Below are 18382 nucleotides of genomic sequence, written 5' to 3'. Positions count from 1 at the left end.
AAACATGTTGCAAAGGTTCTTGACAATTAGAACCGAAGTTTCAGTAAGAAGACATAGTGAATCATAAATATTTTTTAGGGGTGTGGGTTTATCCTGTTTATTTATGCAGATTATACCCTGACATTCTCTAACATAAATATGCCTAATACTTTCCGGGTTACCTGTCCTGGTTATATTAGATCTGTTGTATTTTTTTATTGTGTACGTGTTTATTCTACAAGTAGATTTTCTACCGAAAATCTACTTGTATAACGGATTTTTTTAAATACTTGCTCAGCCTCTCCTACTTCTGCGTCTTACGTCGCAAGTACTCTTGTCCAATCACGGGGCTCCTCATAAACTTTGCGCCTTCCAGGCTATAAGAGCGCTCCAAACTTTCTCCTGAGTTTGAGCGACACCTCGGTGGCGCGCGGGCCCAGCGCGAGTGCGCGACACATTGAAGGCGAATTGCTGAGAGGAAGTACGAGCCGAACCGAACCGAAGGTGATGTTCGAGGAAGAGGCGATGCACGACGAGCCAAGTTCCCCGGAATCCCCGGTGGACAGCCTCGGTAACAGCGAAGAAGAGCTTGACAGACAACAGAAACGCAGCGCAAGGAAAAGGAGAGCAAGCCGAAGAAGCGGAGAGGACTCGGACAGCCCAACGCCAGGCTCCGGGAAAAGAGGCAAAAAGTGCGCAGGAAGCCCACAGTCATTCGAGGACCTGCAGACGCAGCGCGTCATGGCGAACGTGCGGGAGCGGCAACGCACGCAGTCTCTGAACGAGGCGTTTGCCTCCCTGCGCAAGATCATCCCCACCCTGCCCTCAGACAAACTGAGCAAAATACAGACTCTCAAACTCGCCGCTCGATACATCGACTTCCTCTGCCAGGTGCTGCAAAGCGACGAGCTGGACTCCAAAATGGCGAGCTGCAGTTATGTGGCACACGAACGGCTGAGCTATGCGTTTTCTGTCTGGAGGATGGAGGGCGCATGGTCCATGTCAACATCTCACTAACGCGCACAGACCTGCGGCTTCTTTGGAGAGCGATGGTATGCACTCCAAGCCCAATACATACAATTTTGCATAAGTCCAAGTGTACACGATTCATTTAGGCTAAAGAAATTTATTTGAACGTGCAAGCCTGCTCAGCAGGCCTACACGGTCTAAAATATCATATATACACCGAAAAACACTAACTGCTGCAAAATACTTTATACTTTCTAGCTGTTATTTTACTTAGTAGTGCATTGTAATAAATGTCATCTTTCTTTTTGCAGATATTAACTGTGAGCAGCAAAAGGGCTGCAGGAGAGAGCCTGCGCACAGCAAGAGGACCAAAAGGAAGCAGCCTGTAAAGTCAGCAGGCCAGGATTATAGCCAAACAGGGAAGATTTTAGAGACAATCTTACCGGGGTGGACCGGTGGCGTCGTCGTGAGCACTTAAGGACAGTATACAAGGAATTGCCTTCAAGATCCGTGCTTGTAAATGCGGTTTTGACGATGAATGTTGGAACTTTGAACTTGTATGCTATATGCATGCATGCCGACAAACCTTCCCATCTCATACCAAGCCAGAAAGACTGCAGCAGCAGGAAGCAGGCGCTTCATCTCCGGCTGACAGTGTGGAGCCACGAATATGAAGGTCGTCATATTTATTTCGTCAAAGAACGAAACTTGGCTCATAACTGTATAAAACTTTTTTTTATTATTTTTTTTTCTGGTCTATGATTGAAAAGTAATTTATTTATTGATACTTGTCATGATGCAGAATGGATCCGGTGTCTACATGCATTTGTTTTTCATGTCTGTAAATATGCGTTTATTTTTCTGCAATAAAAGTGGTTTGAATATAAATTATTCCGGTCTGAATTTACAATCAGGGTTTCTTTGTTTTTGTTTTGTTGCTTCAGCATTTCAAAACAAAAATATTCGTATCTGTATTAATAACGGTTAATAAAAGGGAAAAGAAATGACCGAAGCTTAGACCAAAGGTCTGCATGATGGCAAATCCATAATCGTCCAAAGATGGTTCAATAAATTTAAGTCAAATTAATTTTAATACAAAAATATCTTTATTTTAGAGATTTTTTAAGATTACTGGGTGAGATACTGTAAGCTTGAGACGGAGTGTCAAGATGCACTCCTAATTACAGCAGTGTCAATGGTCTTATTTTCATTTAATATTCTGATCTGGTATTTTGTGCAAAGTAATATTCCTGCTACTTGAATGCATTTATTAATATCTTTAAAAGACTTCAGCTATATCACTTATGCCAATGGATTTTCCCGTCGTCTTCAAACCATGATTTTTTTTTAAATACAAGTAATAAATAAAAGATTTTTGCTCACAGAAATATCACACTCCTATTGCATTGATCCTAAAATGCTGTCAATGGACTTGTCCACTAATGTCACTCATTGATGACATTAAATAATAAACATAGCGGCATACCCTGTATGCCAAGATCAGATTAGATAGTGTGGAAGCAACCATGAATAAACGTATAAGACTGCTTTGTAATGTGATACAGTTTGGTATAGAAAAAAAAGAGAAGTGTCTGATGCATCATGTGTCAGGTGAAAAACAGGTCTGGGAAAGTATTTGAGGATGGTGTGAAGAAATCGTTTGAAGACTGTGGAATTGGGTTCGTGTGGAATTCCCAGATGCGAATGAAACGAAGGTCACAGGGTCACGTCGAGGTGCAGTGCAGGGGGGAACTGCCCTCACTGTTCTTTTAGTGATATGAGCATATAGCATAGTGCTAATGTAAAGCAAGTAATAGCTAAGGGTTTAAACCATTTTAAGTATTTAACGCATTCAAATAATTTGGTTGAACAAAAAGTAAGTTAGCTAGTGGTAGTTTATTAATCAGGACATTATAACCGTGTGCATAACCCTAATTATAAAAGCAGATAATCTTATGGAGCCACTGTGGTTAATAGTCTTCTAAATTTAGTGTCCGCATACTTTCAGAATAAAGGAAATAGTACTTTTCATTGTCTGTGCATGGTGTGGTAAATATTTTGTATATTTAGTATGTGTATTTTACCTAAAAAGGTACATAATTTTTAAAAAAAAAAAAAAAAAAAAAAAAGGAAAAATTAGTGTCTTTAATCTTTCCTTTAATTTTACAAATTAGTAAGGTACATTTTACTCTAAATAAACAGGTAGTAATCTCTTAAATATTACCAATATGTTTCTGGGACAAATAATGAGAGAATAAATAAATAAATTAATGAAATGTATTTTTAGTTATTATTATTATTATTATTATTATTATTATTATTATTATTATTATGGTGATGTTACAAGGCTCTTGTCCCAGTTAGGCCCGCTTATATGTTTTCGCCTCTGTCTTTACTCCTCCCTTCCTCCAGGTTTTTATTTTTTATTCTATGAAACATCTGAAATCCATGGCTTCATGCATTCCTTGAAGTTGTACTGACAGAAAAAGAAGAACCGAGGCACCTGAATCAAACTTATTTTTACCAGATGTGCTTCGTATTTTTCTTCATGAAAGTCACGTGAAGCAGCGAGCAGATGTTGGAGCTGCAGCTGGGGGTCCGCCTTCGGGAGCGCACAGAGCAGAACAGCAGCTCTGCCACAAAGCGCTCTCTCTCTTTCTCTCTCTTTCTCTCTGACTTCCTTTAATCAAGAAAGAAAAGAGTTTTAAACGGTGTTTTAACCGGAGAGTTTGGAGCTGTTTTGCTGGTGTTGTTACCGAAGCTGGGAAAAAGACGAGCACTCTGCTCTCTCCTTGCCCCTCCTGCTCTGCTCAGGGATTTCTTTTTTCTGATAGAGGACTGGGCAGGATTGATATTTTTTCCAGAGAAGAAGAGAAGCAAAGAAAATGGTAAATACTTGTGTAGCTCATTTACCCCTCCCAGACTAACATTTAGAGAATTAATAGTTTTTTTTATGTAATGTTAATAAAATCCTTAATTTACTAGATGTACGAAATGCTGCCTCCAAAAATAGCCTACTGTCCAGATGTTTTCCAGCAACAGATGTGCTTCCTACAAAACTAGGCCCGCGATTCTGTTTTGAAACACTAAAATGCAGCCAATATCCAATTTCAATTCATATACTATGCTAAATAATGCCATAAATTAGTTACGCTTTTATTTGTCAGAAGTTGTATCATCTTAATAAAACATTTTAGCACCGAATTAAATTGAAAATGAAATACACATCTGAAAAAAATAAAACACATGTAAGATGAATTACAGTGACGTGGCTGTGTTTTTCTTTCCTGCATGAAGAATGCTGGACATTGGATCAGAAATTCCTACTTCTTGAATGTCTGTAGGCTACAAGACCCATATGAGCCGTCCAGTTAAACGATTTGACGTGAGTGTGTGTGTGTGTGTGTGTGTGTGTGCGTGCGTGCGTGCGTGCGCCCGCGTGTGTGTGAATCTAAAACCATCCGGTTTGACCCATGGGTTGACAGTGATTCATCCAGAGATAAGGAATCGATTCTCCAGCTTCAGATGTCTAAGTGTGTGTTGTCTTAAACTTGAGGCTGTTCTGAGGAAGAGGAAGCTTCGACTCTAACATTAACACTTCACGCACTGGTTAGGGGACAGGGCCAAATTCCTGCGCTACGACCTTTCCAAAGCACAAGGAGATAAGACAGGCAGGACGCATCTGTGAAGTTAACGGCGGTGACTCGCTTTGTCAGGTTGACCTGAGCTCCGTATTTACCTGCTCAATCAATGAATGAATAAATGAATAGGAAAGGAGGAAGGAATAGATTAAAACCGATTCAGTCAATAAATCAAACATACAGAAACAAACAAAGGAAAAAAAAGCCAAATAAACGATAAAATAAAAAAAATAGAAGAATGAAAGAAAAATAGATAAACAACTAATTAAATAAATATAAAAATTAATGAAAGAAGGAATGAAAGGAAGGCAGTGAATAAGTTAATTTAAAAAAAAAGAGCTGGAAGGGTAGCTAAATAAACTAATAAATAAAATGTAAAGCAAGGAAGGATGAAAAGGAGGAGGGAAAGATATCAAAATAAATGAATAAAGGTAGATAGGTAGGTAGGAAGTTTTTTTTTAGGAAGGATAGCTAAACAAAATATTAAACAAATAAATAAAAAATGAAGAAATGAAGGAAGAACAGATAAATTTATAAATAAGTAAGAATAGATAAAGAAATCAATAATTTAGTAGATGAACGCAAATGAATAGAAAAATAAATAAATTAACGAATGAATACATAAATAGACCTTGATTTTGTCATCACATCAAGTTAAAAATAAAGTTTTGTTTGAATAAATTTTTTAATAATTGAAATCTTAAAAGTCTTATATAAAGTCTAATAAAACAATATAATGCAATTTCGCATTATATATATAAAACATATTAAAGTACTGTATCTATTAATCTATTAGATTGCTTTGTGTGGTGATGTGTTTAGATTGAGAGACAAGGTGGTGGATGATAGTGCTGACAGACAGGTGTCTCTCCTACCAGCCTGCTCATAGTTTACACACTGAGTCATTTGGGCATCATATTTTCATTTAGATTTGTTTATGGATATACATTACATTAATACAATTACACAATATGATGCATTTAATACAAAGCATTTAATCATGCACTCTTTGTTGCATGGTCTCTCTATGAAATTGCTCTAGCACCTGTGCTGAGGGTCCTCAGATATTTTAAATCAGACCATACTGTGTAATAAGAAAACAATTAACCTTAATCTTTTTGTGTGTGTAAAATATCAAATAAATTCTGTTTGAGAGATTAACAAAAGTTTGAGATTTAATAAAAAGTCCAGTAGCTTAATAAACATTCTTTGGAAGTTAAATAGTTGTATATGCTCAGTTATTTTTCTGGATTATTCTGCACTTCTGTAAAATATCAGTTTGTTCATGTTAACTCAGTTATAATCAGATTTTCGAGTAATACCAGTTGATACTTTGCACATGCGCAGATTTGTAGGTAATAAATTACATATTACAGAGTTCTTCTTCCAGAGTGAATAGTGTGTAAAATCAAAATCTTCAGAATAAAGCATTTAGCTGGTTGCTTTATTTACAGAAACAAAAGAGCACTATATAACCTAATATTACAATTGGAGAAAAAAATCACAGTCATGGGTTTAAACTGATTGTTAATTTCTGTAGAAGGACCTTGTTTTGTTTCAAAGAAAGTCAGTTCTGAAAAATGGAATTATCAGTGTTTTATTAGAGTAATCCTTCATTCTTTTATCCGCCTCCACCATCATTTAACAGGTGTTCAGGAAACGCCTGTATCTGGTCATTAGTGCTCCTCCTGATCTTCATCGAAAAAGGTTGAGAATGAGATGAGAAACCTCAACAAAACCTAAGCACACACATGAAATGTATATAAATTTAAGTTATTTATGACTCATAGACCCAATGTTATCTCATTTATTACCCATAGACCCCATATGTGTTTATGTGAGGAGGCTGTGAACACAGTTTACCTCTCTACACATTTCTTTCCAGATACATTAGTATTATACTATGGTCTGTTACAAAGCTCAGTTGTTCTGCGTCTTAATGAAAAAAAATCATGCTGTTTTAAAGACATTGAGAGAATTTTGTGTGTGTGTGTGTGTGTGTGTGTGTGTGTGTGTGTGTATATACATTCTTGTTCCATGACCAACTTAGCATTACCTTGTCAACTTGTCCTCAAACTTCCTTCACTGAACAGCTAGTCAGTGTACCATCAGGGTATAAACGTACATTTAACTTTTATATTGTTAAAAAACTATTTAAACAGAAGCATCATTATTTTAATGTTATCCTTTAATTTAATGTCTCATTACAAGATCTTTATCTTCCTCATGGTTGGAAGAATTAAACGATTTACCCCTGGTCTTATACTTACAGACTAGACTGCAAGATGCAGACTAAATATGTTTAGTAAAATTATCACAACACTACATCTTATCACTAACCTATTAAACTTTGATCTAAATTCATATATCTATTTCTAGCACATATTGACTTTATTTCCTACATTATCTTGGATGTGCATTTTTTTACCTCAGCAAATTTATATTTACAATAAAATACATTAGCAACAATTACAACCTTTGAATGTTTTCTGAATATTATGGTTTTAGGAATCTATGTAATGTTTTACGTAATGTTCCAGATGTTTATGTAATGTTTCAGGATGTTAGTTTTTTTTCCAGGAAACATCGAGTTAGTGATGGTTTGTGAACTTTGTACAGAAAACGATTATTAGCTCTTATTTCATTTTCAGATAAACACAGAGTCTGTGCAATACACGACATTCTTAAGGAAACAATTAGAAAGGCAACGCATTATAAAGTTCTAACTAGGTGATGCATGGTGGCTGGCCTGTGTTAGAACATGCCAGGTGATAGGATGAATGCTCTATTTTAAATCATGCCAATTAAAGATTAGTGCATTTAACCAAAGAGCTATTAGTGTATGAAGAAAAGTATGTAATATTTAGCTATACAATCTACAAAGCTACTTCTTGGTGATATCTACGTATTTGGATTGACATTTCCTTTATATGATGTTTACTAATGCTTATCTTCATGTCATATCATGCATCACAAAACCAGACAAAACCAATTTCAGAGAGATTTTGAAAAAATAAAGAAAGAAAAATCATGTATCGTAGTTAAGGACTAATCACAATCTGGCATTAATCTTTACACCAGATGCATTTTTAATGTCATTTTAGATTAATACAAAATTTGAATCTCGTGAGCATGTTAAAAAAATAAAAAAAAAATCTGATATTTTTTAACTGATATGTAGTGAATGCTTTCAAGTATTAGGTCATTGTATTGTGATATGAGACACATCTTATATTTTGCTCCTATGGGATTATTACCTTTCTGTTTTTTCTCTAACTTTTCAATATACTAAAATATTTGACTGCCTTGGTTGCTATAGTGAGGTCATCTGTAACATGTTAGCCTATCTGGATTCGGGTCCTTTGAAGTGTTGTTTCTACTTGGAAAAACGTGTAGCATGGAGATGGTGCGATGCATCAGGCCTTTGTGCCTGAAACAGTACGGAAACCTGGATTCATGTGTGATTTCATTTGAGCTGAGACCTTTTCATCTCTGATTTACTGGGTTCCGTCTTTTGGGCTGTAAATGGAACCACATGGGTCCTTCACATCAGCCTTGACTTTCTGCTTGGAAGAAAGCAGAAAAATGGTTTTGTTCTTATGAAATGGATTCCGCTCATGTCTAAACGATCCGGATAGCCGGGAGTCTAGATCAGTCTTCCCTGCTTTAATCCTGCTGTGTGTGTTCAACTTGAAAGCATGTGGGTTTTTACAGTGCATGATAATAGTCATGAACGGAGGGTGTTTGTGGGTTGGAAGATTCAAAAAGCCAGGCTAAGTCTTAGTTATGTTGTAAATAGTATTAAACACTGACAAGAAAACCATACAGAAACAAAACAGAAAATTATTTCGCACAAATTATTTCAAACCTGTGTTTAATTGGCCTCAGTTGTTCTAAGGTCTTTTTCGTTTTTAATTAAAGTCATTCCTTCAGAATATCTTACTGTTGTGATCAATTGAGACTGACTTTATCGTAGAAATGTCTGGACATATAAATAATTATTTTCTTGGTTGATTCTCGATATAACGCTCAACTTTTTTTGGCGTAGGTCATCCTTCAGTCATCAACCCTGACATTCTTCCTGAAATAAAAAAGGACCCTTTCAAATGTACGTTTATAAATCCAATGATCGCTGAGAATGGTTTTTCATGAAAAAAATGAATGAAATGTGACAGTTCAGTTTTGCTGTCATTGGATATCTATCTTTCAAACATGAAGGAAAACGTCAAGGATGTGGAAATCTTGAAATATTCAAATAAGTTAAAATCAATGTAACATGTTGGTGAGTAGATGGCTTGGGGGAGGGATTAAGATCAAATCATACACATCGTGTACACATTTTACAGTATAATAAAATAAAAAAATAACATTAAAGTTTGTCTTTTGGCCTTTAATACTGCCATTCCAATAATTCAGGACATTCATTAAAACTGAGTTTATTTTTTTTTTAGATTTTTGTCTAAAATAAACAGTCCATGAAGAGACAGCAGAATCGGACTAATAGTGTTTGAGTTCTGTATCATGTATTGTTTTTACACAGTAAGTTGTACACGCACATTTAATTGGACTACTGTCCTTGTCCCATTATACAAGCACTGAAGGGGAAAAGATTTATTAATCAAAATATGTCAGATTACAATAGGAGGCAATATATCCGCTTTTGGCTTGTTGGTATTGTATTCCCAATTGACCACATACACCACAGACCAAAAACAATTGACTGACAAGTTAATTAGTGGCAAACTGGCAAGCAGTGAAAACTTTACAGTGCTGTACATATCGCACATGCTATACAATTTACTTTATGTACAAATAAGATGCTCATTGTCCCTTGTGTTAATGGTGCTTTCTGAGGGCAAACGACAACAATGGCCTTGTTATCGGCCTCTTCCACTGGTACGCATTTTGTTCGATTTCTCGGTCAAAGCTCAGGGTGGGAACGGTGGACCATGTGAAGAGCAACTAAGACAATTTCTGTGTCTGTGACTGACTTTGACTTTAATATAATTTCAGTCAGACTTACATGTTTACATGTATTTTAAAAGCAGATTTTAAGTCAGACCAACACAACGTCATGTAAACATATTTAAAGTTGTGTAGAAAGTAGTATCGCCGTTCCATAAGTGTCCACATGGGTTTCCTCCAGGTTCTCCAGCTTTTTCTTAACAGACAAACATATCAGTAGATGTGGATTGCTTACTCTAAATTTGTGAATGTGTTCACCCATGGTGCCAAAATGATTTAGAGCGCTTTTCACAAACAGGATCGTTTCCGAGAACACTTGACCCAAAAGTCTGGTTCATTTTGATCAGGGAGAACACACACTCTACAGTAAGCCCAGGAACAATTCCCGTGTCTGCTGGAAAGAGTGGCCTTGGGCACGGTACGGTGCACTCGGGCACAGATCGAATCAGATATGGAAGCCAATTGTATCTGAAACTGAAAGTGGATGCAGCGTCATCAGTGTCATAGATCTCCTCCAAAATCTACGTGCCAATCCCATCGGCTGAACTACACAGCTGTAGCTGATAAAGAAGGAAGGCATGTGAGATATTTTTCCAAAATATCAATACTGTTAGGCATAGTGTGAAAATTGACTTCCTTCTCCTTTTCTTCATACTGCCATCTGCTGTATCGGAGAGTGAAAATAGCAAAAGTGTAACCCAGTACAGACAGAAAAATAATAATGTGATGCCTGCCAGTGGGGGAGTGGGGAGAGGAAGGCCATCATTCCTGCACATGATGTAGATCATTTGTGCCTAGTGTGAAAGTGTTCTTAATTTAGTCCACCTCACGTCCAGTAATCCTGGAGAAATTCACATCCACAGAAATTCTAACTTGAATAAATCGAAGATGTATGAATGAATAAGTTCTAAATAAACACTAATTATTTAATAACTAATTTCTTCTTCCAAGTCAAAGGAATAGAAACTCTTATTGATACTGAAATTAATAAAGCACTTCAACATCTGTATCAAATTAATTGTGTCCTTAAGTATATAACGGTGAATTGTTTTTGTTCTCCACTTTAGCATTGTCATGACCTCATTCCCATCATCCAGTCATGAACAGAGAACCCAAGTGACACTTCTCCCAACAATGTGTGTTTATCATGGTTGATCAAAAAATCTCTGACCTTCCTGGCACACTCATCCCCCCAGTCAGATTGCTGTACACAAATGATTTCAGCAGCGGGAAAAAGTGCACCAGGCAGTCCCCGAAGCCCTGGCTGTATAACTGGCAGGGTTGGAGTTTTCGTGAAAATAAACAAGCAATCATAATGTTGTGCTTAGTGTACACAATGGCATTGCACGCATTTGTGCGTGATCAAAGGCACAAATTGTGTTCCTTTTTGTTCATTTCAGTGCTATGTTTATTTGCATTCACCGGTTCTCCTCTAAATAACGACTGGATCCCCAGAGGCATAAACAGAAAGTCAAGTGGAAAAGTTGTCTGAGCCAGAAGAACAAACTCCAGCCAGCCATGCAAAAGCACGTCTGTGTGGCGGCGTATTTAACTCACTATTGAGAGAAAGAGAGAGAGAGAGAGAGCAACAAGGAAAGAGTAAAAGAATGTTAAAGAAAGAACGAAACAAACCCAGATGCAAAGAGAGAGAAAGAAATAAAAGAAAGACTGAGAAAGATAATGAGATTTTACAGAGAGAATGAGAGAGAGAGTATGAAAGAAGTTGTAGAAAGAAAGAAAGAAATAAAGAAAGCAAGAAAGAAAGAAAGAAAGAAAATTATAACAAAATCAGAGAGACTAAAAGAACATGAGAAAGAAAAAGAATGAGAATGACAGAGAGTGAGGAATAGAATGTGTAAGAGAGAAACAGATACAGAATAAAAGAATACAAGAAAGAATGAGTAGAGAGAATGAGAGAGAGGGAAAGAGAGAGAGAGAGAGTTGTGTTTTGTTGGCTTTTGGACAGATGTTGGATGGCGAGTTGCTGCAGTAAGATGTATGATTGTGTTTCCTGTCTCTGCATCTCTTGGATGTGAGTGCAGGTTGGAACAGTGAGTTATGTCTCTGTGCCTCTAATTCATTCCCTGAACAACTGGAATGCAGCAGAGGTCAGGAATAACCTTTGGAAACTTGGAGAAATGTAGTATTTTAATCAGCGGAGGCCATTAAATTATCTGATTCAATTGGATGTGTGAGATGTCAAGAATGCTTAGGTTGCATTTTTTTGATTTGATTCCACTTGCCACTTGGTCTCACCAGAATGCATACAGTTGTATTCTTTAATCAGATAAGGATAGAGTTTTCACAGGTTTTTCACCTCTGAGCATGAAGAAGTACAAACATCAACAGAGTGAGTACAAACATCATTCTCAATGCTTTATGTTCTGGATTACAAATTTGATTATCTGTTGTACTGTGCTCTTAGACTTTCTTAAACCATCATGGCTATAACACCTATGTGCTTGTACATGCCTTTAATTTGATGATAAACTCCACTTTTCTGGGAAGACATTTCTCTAGATTTTGAAGCATGGTTTTAGGAATTTCTTCGTGATTAGTGTTGGGCACTGATGATGGGTGAGTAGGTCTGGGGTGTAGTCAGTGTTCTAGTTCATTCCAAAGGAATTCAGTGAGGTTGAGGTCAGGGCTCTGTGCACGACACTTAAGATCTTCCACTGCAATTTTGGCAAACTTTGTCTTCATGGAGTTCACAAAGCAAACTCCATGAAGACATGGTTTGCCAAAATTGCAGTGGAATACAATATACAAACTTAACTTAAATTTGTGGACACCACCACATCCATGTGAGTCTTTACCACAAAGCAAGAAGCACAGGATTGTCTGTAATGTCTTTGTATACAGTATTTTCACTTTAAATGAAGAAATTCTAGACAATTCTGTGCTTCCAGCTTTGTGGTAAAGATTCACATGGAAAGCGATGGTCAGGTGTCCACAAACTCAAATGCATATATTGTATATAATATGCAACAAAAGATACTCATTTTATTCTTTATATATTTATATTTGCAGTGGTGTGTGGAATATACAGTATTTGTTCGAGATGGGGGTGAAATCAGTTAAGTTATCTTTTAAATGGCACCGTTTTAGACTCCTGCACTCCTAATTTCATTGTGCTCTGTGAAATATAAATGACAAGGTCTTGCTTTTGATCTTCTTCTTTTGTAATATACAGAGCCAGCCAAAACAATGTATACACACTCCAGGAAAAGGAAAAAAGTAGGATGTATATTATATTAATATTATTATAATATTATATTCATAATATTTAATTATCATAATATTATCATATATTAATATATAAGGTAAAGCAATAAATTTAGTATTAAAATGAAAACGCCATCTAGGTATTGTGATAATGTTGTATCTGTCATCCCTGGTGATTCCCATCCCTAGCAAATTCTCAATAAACTAATTCTGAATATTTGGGCATTAATTTGATTTATGTATTGCATAATTAAGTTATTAATGATCATTAGACCTCTATTTGGAGTGAATTTTAAAAAACATTTTTTCAGATTTTTCTCATTATAAAGAAATTTGTGCATAATCATTAGTGAAAAATAACAGATGCAGTCATCAGAGATCATGTTATATAAGGCTGGAATGTTGACCTGCGAATCAACAACTGAATCGATATATGATGCTTAGCCATTTAAAAGATTTATCAACTTTAAGTTAAATTATTTTTGATGTTGATCTGTTTTCACTTTGCCTAACAATTTCCTACATTACCCATAATGCTGTTCAACATCCTGCTAACTTGGGCAACAATGTCTTGATCAGTAACTAGCCGAGCTAGTGCCGTGACACAGTGATCCTGTGCCGTGACTCAGAGTAACTATGTCGTACAGCTGCAGCGCATTGCAGAGTTTTAAATCCAGCATTGCGCCAACGTCTCTATTACTTTTATGTTCTCATCAATGGAAAATCCCTGAACATTTTGAAAATACAAGACCAACCAACAAATTAGTACAAAAATCATTTATACACATGACAAATATGAAATGTGTTTCAAGGTGAACTTTTGCTTTATGTACTTGTTGCTTGTTTTATTACTTTTTTTTCAATTTAGATTTATAACTCTGCACTTTTGTTTGCACTCTAGTGATTTTCAAGAAACTGAGGTCCAAAACAGACTGTTTTTCAGAAATCTGGCTCTTCTACTGCTCTTCTGTGATGTGTCACAATATTCAATATGACAAAATCTGCAGGCAACACCTCAATTCAGTCGCACTACAGGTTCTGTGAGGGGGGTTTGTTAATGCAGAGTGCTGCTTAATGCATCTTTGTCAGGACCTCCTAGAGGGGATCCGCGGGGGGTAAATCCAGGCCTCCATGCCCAGGGGGGTAATTAGCCTTCAGTGACACCTCTAAACAATCTTTTGTAAGTCCCTTACCTCCTGGGCAGACCTTGAGCCTTAATTAACTTGGCTTAACTGGTGGCTCACTTGACAGTTATCCTGCACAGTACACACTTAGCCATGTGCAGGACTTTTATAAATACACATGATGCAGAGACTTATGACTTGACTGTGTGTGTGTGTGTGTGTGTGTGTGTGTGTGTGTGTGTGTGTGTGTGTGTGTGTGTGTGCTTGCTGAAGTACTTTGTACAATTCTTATGGGAATGTGTGAACATGAATGCTGGCAGCTGCATATGCACTGAAAGGAAGTGTACATTTGATGCTCAGGGGAGAAAGACAGAAAAAGGCAAGAAAAAGTTGGAAATAACTTTCTGGGACTTTATCTGGTAAGGCGGATGCGCAGCAGGATAAATAATGCCTTATTACTGATGTAAACTCCACGTCCCGTTCATATTCTTTTGGGACGAGCAAAGGAAACGGGTCTCATCTCTAGTACATGGAGAAATGTTAAATCAACTGTCATATTTTCTTAAAAAAAAAAAAAAGAAAAGGAAAAAAATAGTTTGTAGACACAGTAAACTGTCATATTCCATACAGTGGCCAAAAAAATTGGTGATTCACATTTGAGCATTTTCCCAACTATGATTGCTTGTCTCAAAACAGAGCTTGACTTGTCGTGGGTGTACAAACGTTCTTTCAGATTAGTCGTAAAATTTAATATTTCCTGCTCACTTATGCAACTTTTGTTCCCTGCATCCCCACCTCACTCATTTTAGAACTAAATTGCTGTCTGCACTGTTGTTTCTTTTTTTTTTTTGGCAAACTTGATCCCTCGTTTTTCATTCTCTAGGCCAATGGAGGATTGGAAACCACCATGAGCCATTAGCAGATCTTTCTGTGGCTTTAAATGTCCCCATCTCTTCAGTCCCAAGAATAAATTCTCACAATGAAGATTCATCAAGCATATTTTATGTCAATGTTAAAGGAAAAGTCCACCAGGATTTTTTTAATCTAATCTTAAATCTTAACCTAATCTACTCCATGTGTAGCATGTGAAGGATTCGAAACAGGGAAGAGTTTCAACAGGGGCAGGTGCTGATTTGTTAAAATAGCATTTGAAATGCCTTATTATATCATTCAAATCCAAGAAAATGTTGCACTCTAACAATAAAGGTTAAAAGAGAAAAAAAGGGAAGAGGGAACAGGCAGGAAGTAAACAGACAAGTCTTACCAAAGTTGTTCTTTTGTACTTTCCAATCCAATTAAAAGACATTTCAGCACTTTTTTTAATTCATTGATTTTTTTTTTATACTTATTGGCAAGAAACTGTTATTATCAATTAATAATTCTCAAAATTGTGGTAAAGTGTGATTTCTAGGGACTTGTATAGAAGATGTATGGCATGGTCCCAGAAAAGTCCAATAACAAAGAAATTTTAACATTGTTTATTTGGCAAATAGGCATAATGAGTAAAGAAATGTTTGTATGGAAGGAGTATTCGGTGTCAACACACCATAGCATTAAATATAACCTTAAACAACAAAAAAGTACAATGAATGCAATGTTCATTGAAAAAAATCTGTACAATTGAAATTGTATTCAACTTAATTATTTTCTTAGAAAAGTATCACCCCATGATGATTTATTTTTACTTAAAGCTTCATTTTCAAATTCATATAAAATAAAGTATATATTTCAAATACACATCTGTCCTTTTTCTTTTTTTTTCAGGTTTTTAGAACTCCCTTTTGACTTCTTTTATAGATACGATTTGAGTAAATATCTTTTCTGTTCTTTTTATGTTTTTTATGTCTATATTTCTATACAGAGATTAGTTTGAAAACCACAGGAGTTAATTTTAAAAACATGCAATAAGCTTTTTTTCAGTAGAGATGAGCTTATGATTTGTCTTTCAGTAATCCTGCTTGAGTTCTGTTAATGGATTTATTCTCTCTTTCACTCACTTAAATATGTCACATCCTTATCAACAGGAAAAAAGCAGATAAAGAAGCCCATACTTAAAAAGAAGAAGAAGAAGAAAAGTCAGTACAGGTTGATGACTAGCATATTTGATGTTTGATTCAGTAAGCTATAACTCATACTCTGTTTGGCCTTGGACATCTGAAGGAGTGCAGTGATGAAAGGATAATGTAGTCTATGAATTACGTATGGCCGTCAGTGAACGAGTCAAAAACCCCGGCTTGTGAACATTTTACAGCTTTAAGGCTTACGGTTCACTTGATCACAGGTAGAGTTTGAGAAACTGACACAAAATTGGTAAGACAGCAAACTAAAAAACAGATGGTCCGTCACTACAAGACTCCCAAGAGCCTGCGGCTCACACGCTCCCTACTCAGTCCTCATGAGTCCTACAGGAGCCCCTAACCGCCTGGCAGTCTCTCATCATCCCTCTCACCCTCTCTCCAGGGTGCCCAACTACAGCACGTAGAAGTGTGAAGCTCAAGTTTTAGGAGGTCAGTAGAGATAAGGAGCACTAAAGGCTGCCACTCTGTTTTATGCCTCTGTGGGGTATTGTAAATCCTTCCTCATTTACTTTTTCCCCCCTGCTCATTTCCTAAGCATTTGTCTCTAGTCATTTAAGTTCATGTTTAATGCTAATGTTGTTTGGTTATGCTTCGCTGGCATTGTGATGTAAACCATCTTGGCTCAAAAAATATTTTTCCGATTCCGTGCAGGCCTTCTGTTGCACAAGTCTTAACACAAACATCAAAAAAATTCCACTACCACTTCGAGATGTTGCTTTTACAAATGTATAAAACAGTCAAAAATATTGAAAAAATATAGTTTTTGCTAGTTCTCAGAACATGTAAATTTCCCTCACCTTTTATATTTGGTAACCGTGTTACAAGGCATTGGACTACGGTTCGGAAGATCCCAGGTTCAAACCACACAACCATCAAGTCGCCACTGTTGGGCCCTTGAGCAAGGCCCTTAACCCTCAACTGCTGAAATGTATAATGAGATAAAAATGTAAGTTGCTCTGGATAAGAGCGCCCGCCAAATGCCTAAATGATGGAAACTGGTAAATTGATGTATTTATGTCTTAAAAGCTTTGTTATTATTGTGTTGCCTTCTTTAATAGCTCGAAACTTTCATTCTGTGTAGGAAACTGGTTACCAAAATAGTATATTTATCTTTTATTTCCTAATAAAGCAGAACCCAAGATTTCCCAGCAGAACAAAAACATGCATAATATTCTGGATAAGGCCATGTAGACAATGCAGAACAAAAAAAAAAAGTTAAATCTGGATCTTTAAAGGTTATTCATGTGTCTCTCTAACAGAAAATGTACAAATTTCATATCAGAAACCATACAGATAAGTGTTTTCTAACAAATCACAATGTCCAAGAAAGCGCCAAACATTTCAAGAAAATCTGATGGATTCTTTATTTCCTTTATTTCCTATTAAAAGTGTAATTTATTCATTAAGCTCATTAAGTAATACTCCGGATACTCTGGTTTCCTCCCACAAACCAGACACACACAGAGATTAGGCTAATTGGTGCTTCCAAGTTTCCACTATGTGTGTGAGTGTGTGTGTGCTTATGCCCTGTGATGGACTGGCACCCGGTCCAGAGGGTATCCCACCTAATGCCCTGAGTCTCCAGGGATAGGCTCCAGGAACACGCAATCCTGTAAAGGAAAAGTGGTATAGTGAGTGAGTGAGTGAGTTAGTGAAGAAATAAGTAAATAACTAAATAAATAAATGAATAAAATTTTGTCATGGTTAATCTTTAATTGTGATATTTCCTATTGATTAATCTTTTAAACTACTAGACTAGGCACCTTGCTAACCTAACTAGTTAATTAGTTGGTTAATTTGTTTATCTTTTTTCTCCTTTTGAAGTATTTTTCAAAAGGTACTTTTACTATGCTTTTTTAAGTATCTTTCAAAAACTTTTTTTTTAAATAAATCAACACTCACTATTTTTCCCCTGTGCTTTTTAGATTCACCCCACCTCCTCCATGACTAGCCCTTGCCATACTCTGGATTCTTATTTTGTTTAAGTGTTTTTTGTTTGTTTTTTTAATTACAGTTTCACCACTGCATATAATCTCAATTTACATTTCAAAAACAACCTGCCTCCAAATCTACCCCTGCATCCTGTATGGCAGCTGGCTGTGACCCTGTGAAAATGTTTTCATGCGTTTCTGATTTCAGTTTTTGAGTTTTTACTTGCATCCATTTCAGCCTTGAGTCTTTTTTTTTGTTTTTTGCCTCCTCCCCAAGTGACCTTCCACCTTAAGCACCTTTAAAAAAAAAAAACGAGGAACACGGACAGAACCTATAATGGCTCTCTTCCTGCACCGTAAAGCCACAGCACCAAAGGCAATTAGAGTGAAGTAACCATGGCAACTGGCCCAGCAGGCCAGCGGCGCTATGAGCGCGCTCAGTTTGCAACTTCAAACAAAAATACGGGAGC

General features: G+C 36.5%; 1 protein-coding gene across 1 annotated transcript; it reads left to right on the top strand.

The window, feature by feature from the left end:
* The first annotated feature begins 403 nt into the window (after positions 1–403).
* On the top strand, positions 404–1849 carry twist1a (twist family bHLH transcription factor 1a). The gene is made up of 2 exons (XM_053492638.1): positions 404–1031; positions 1260–1849. Exon 1 carries the CDS (start codon positions 487–489, stop codon positions 994–996), a length of 510 nt encoding a protein of 169 aa, XP_053348613.1. The 5' UTR covers positions 404–486; the 3' UTR covers positions 997–1031; positions 1260–1849.
* The last annotated feature ends 16533 nt before the right edge of the window (positions 1850–18382 follow it).

The sequence above is a fragment of the Clarias gariepinus genome, chromosome 3 (genome assembly GCF_024256425.1).
Source record: "Clarias gariepinus isolate MV-2021 ecotype Netherlands chromosome 3, CGAR_prim_01v2, whole genome shotgun sequence".
NCBI classification, from domain to species: domain Eukaryota; kingdom Metazoa; phylum Chordata; class Actinopteri; order Siluriformes; family Clariidae; genus Clarias; species Clarias gariepinus.
This window is presented reverse-complemented; position numbering and strand designations above follow the sequence as displayed.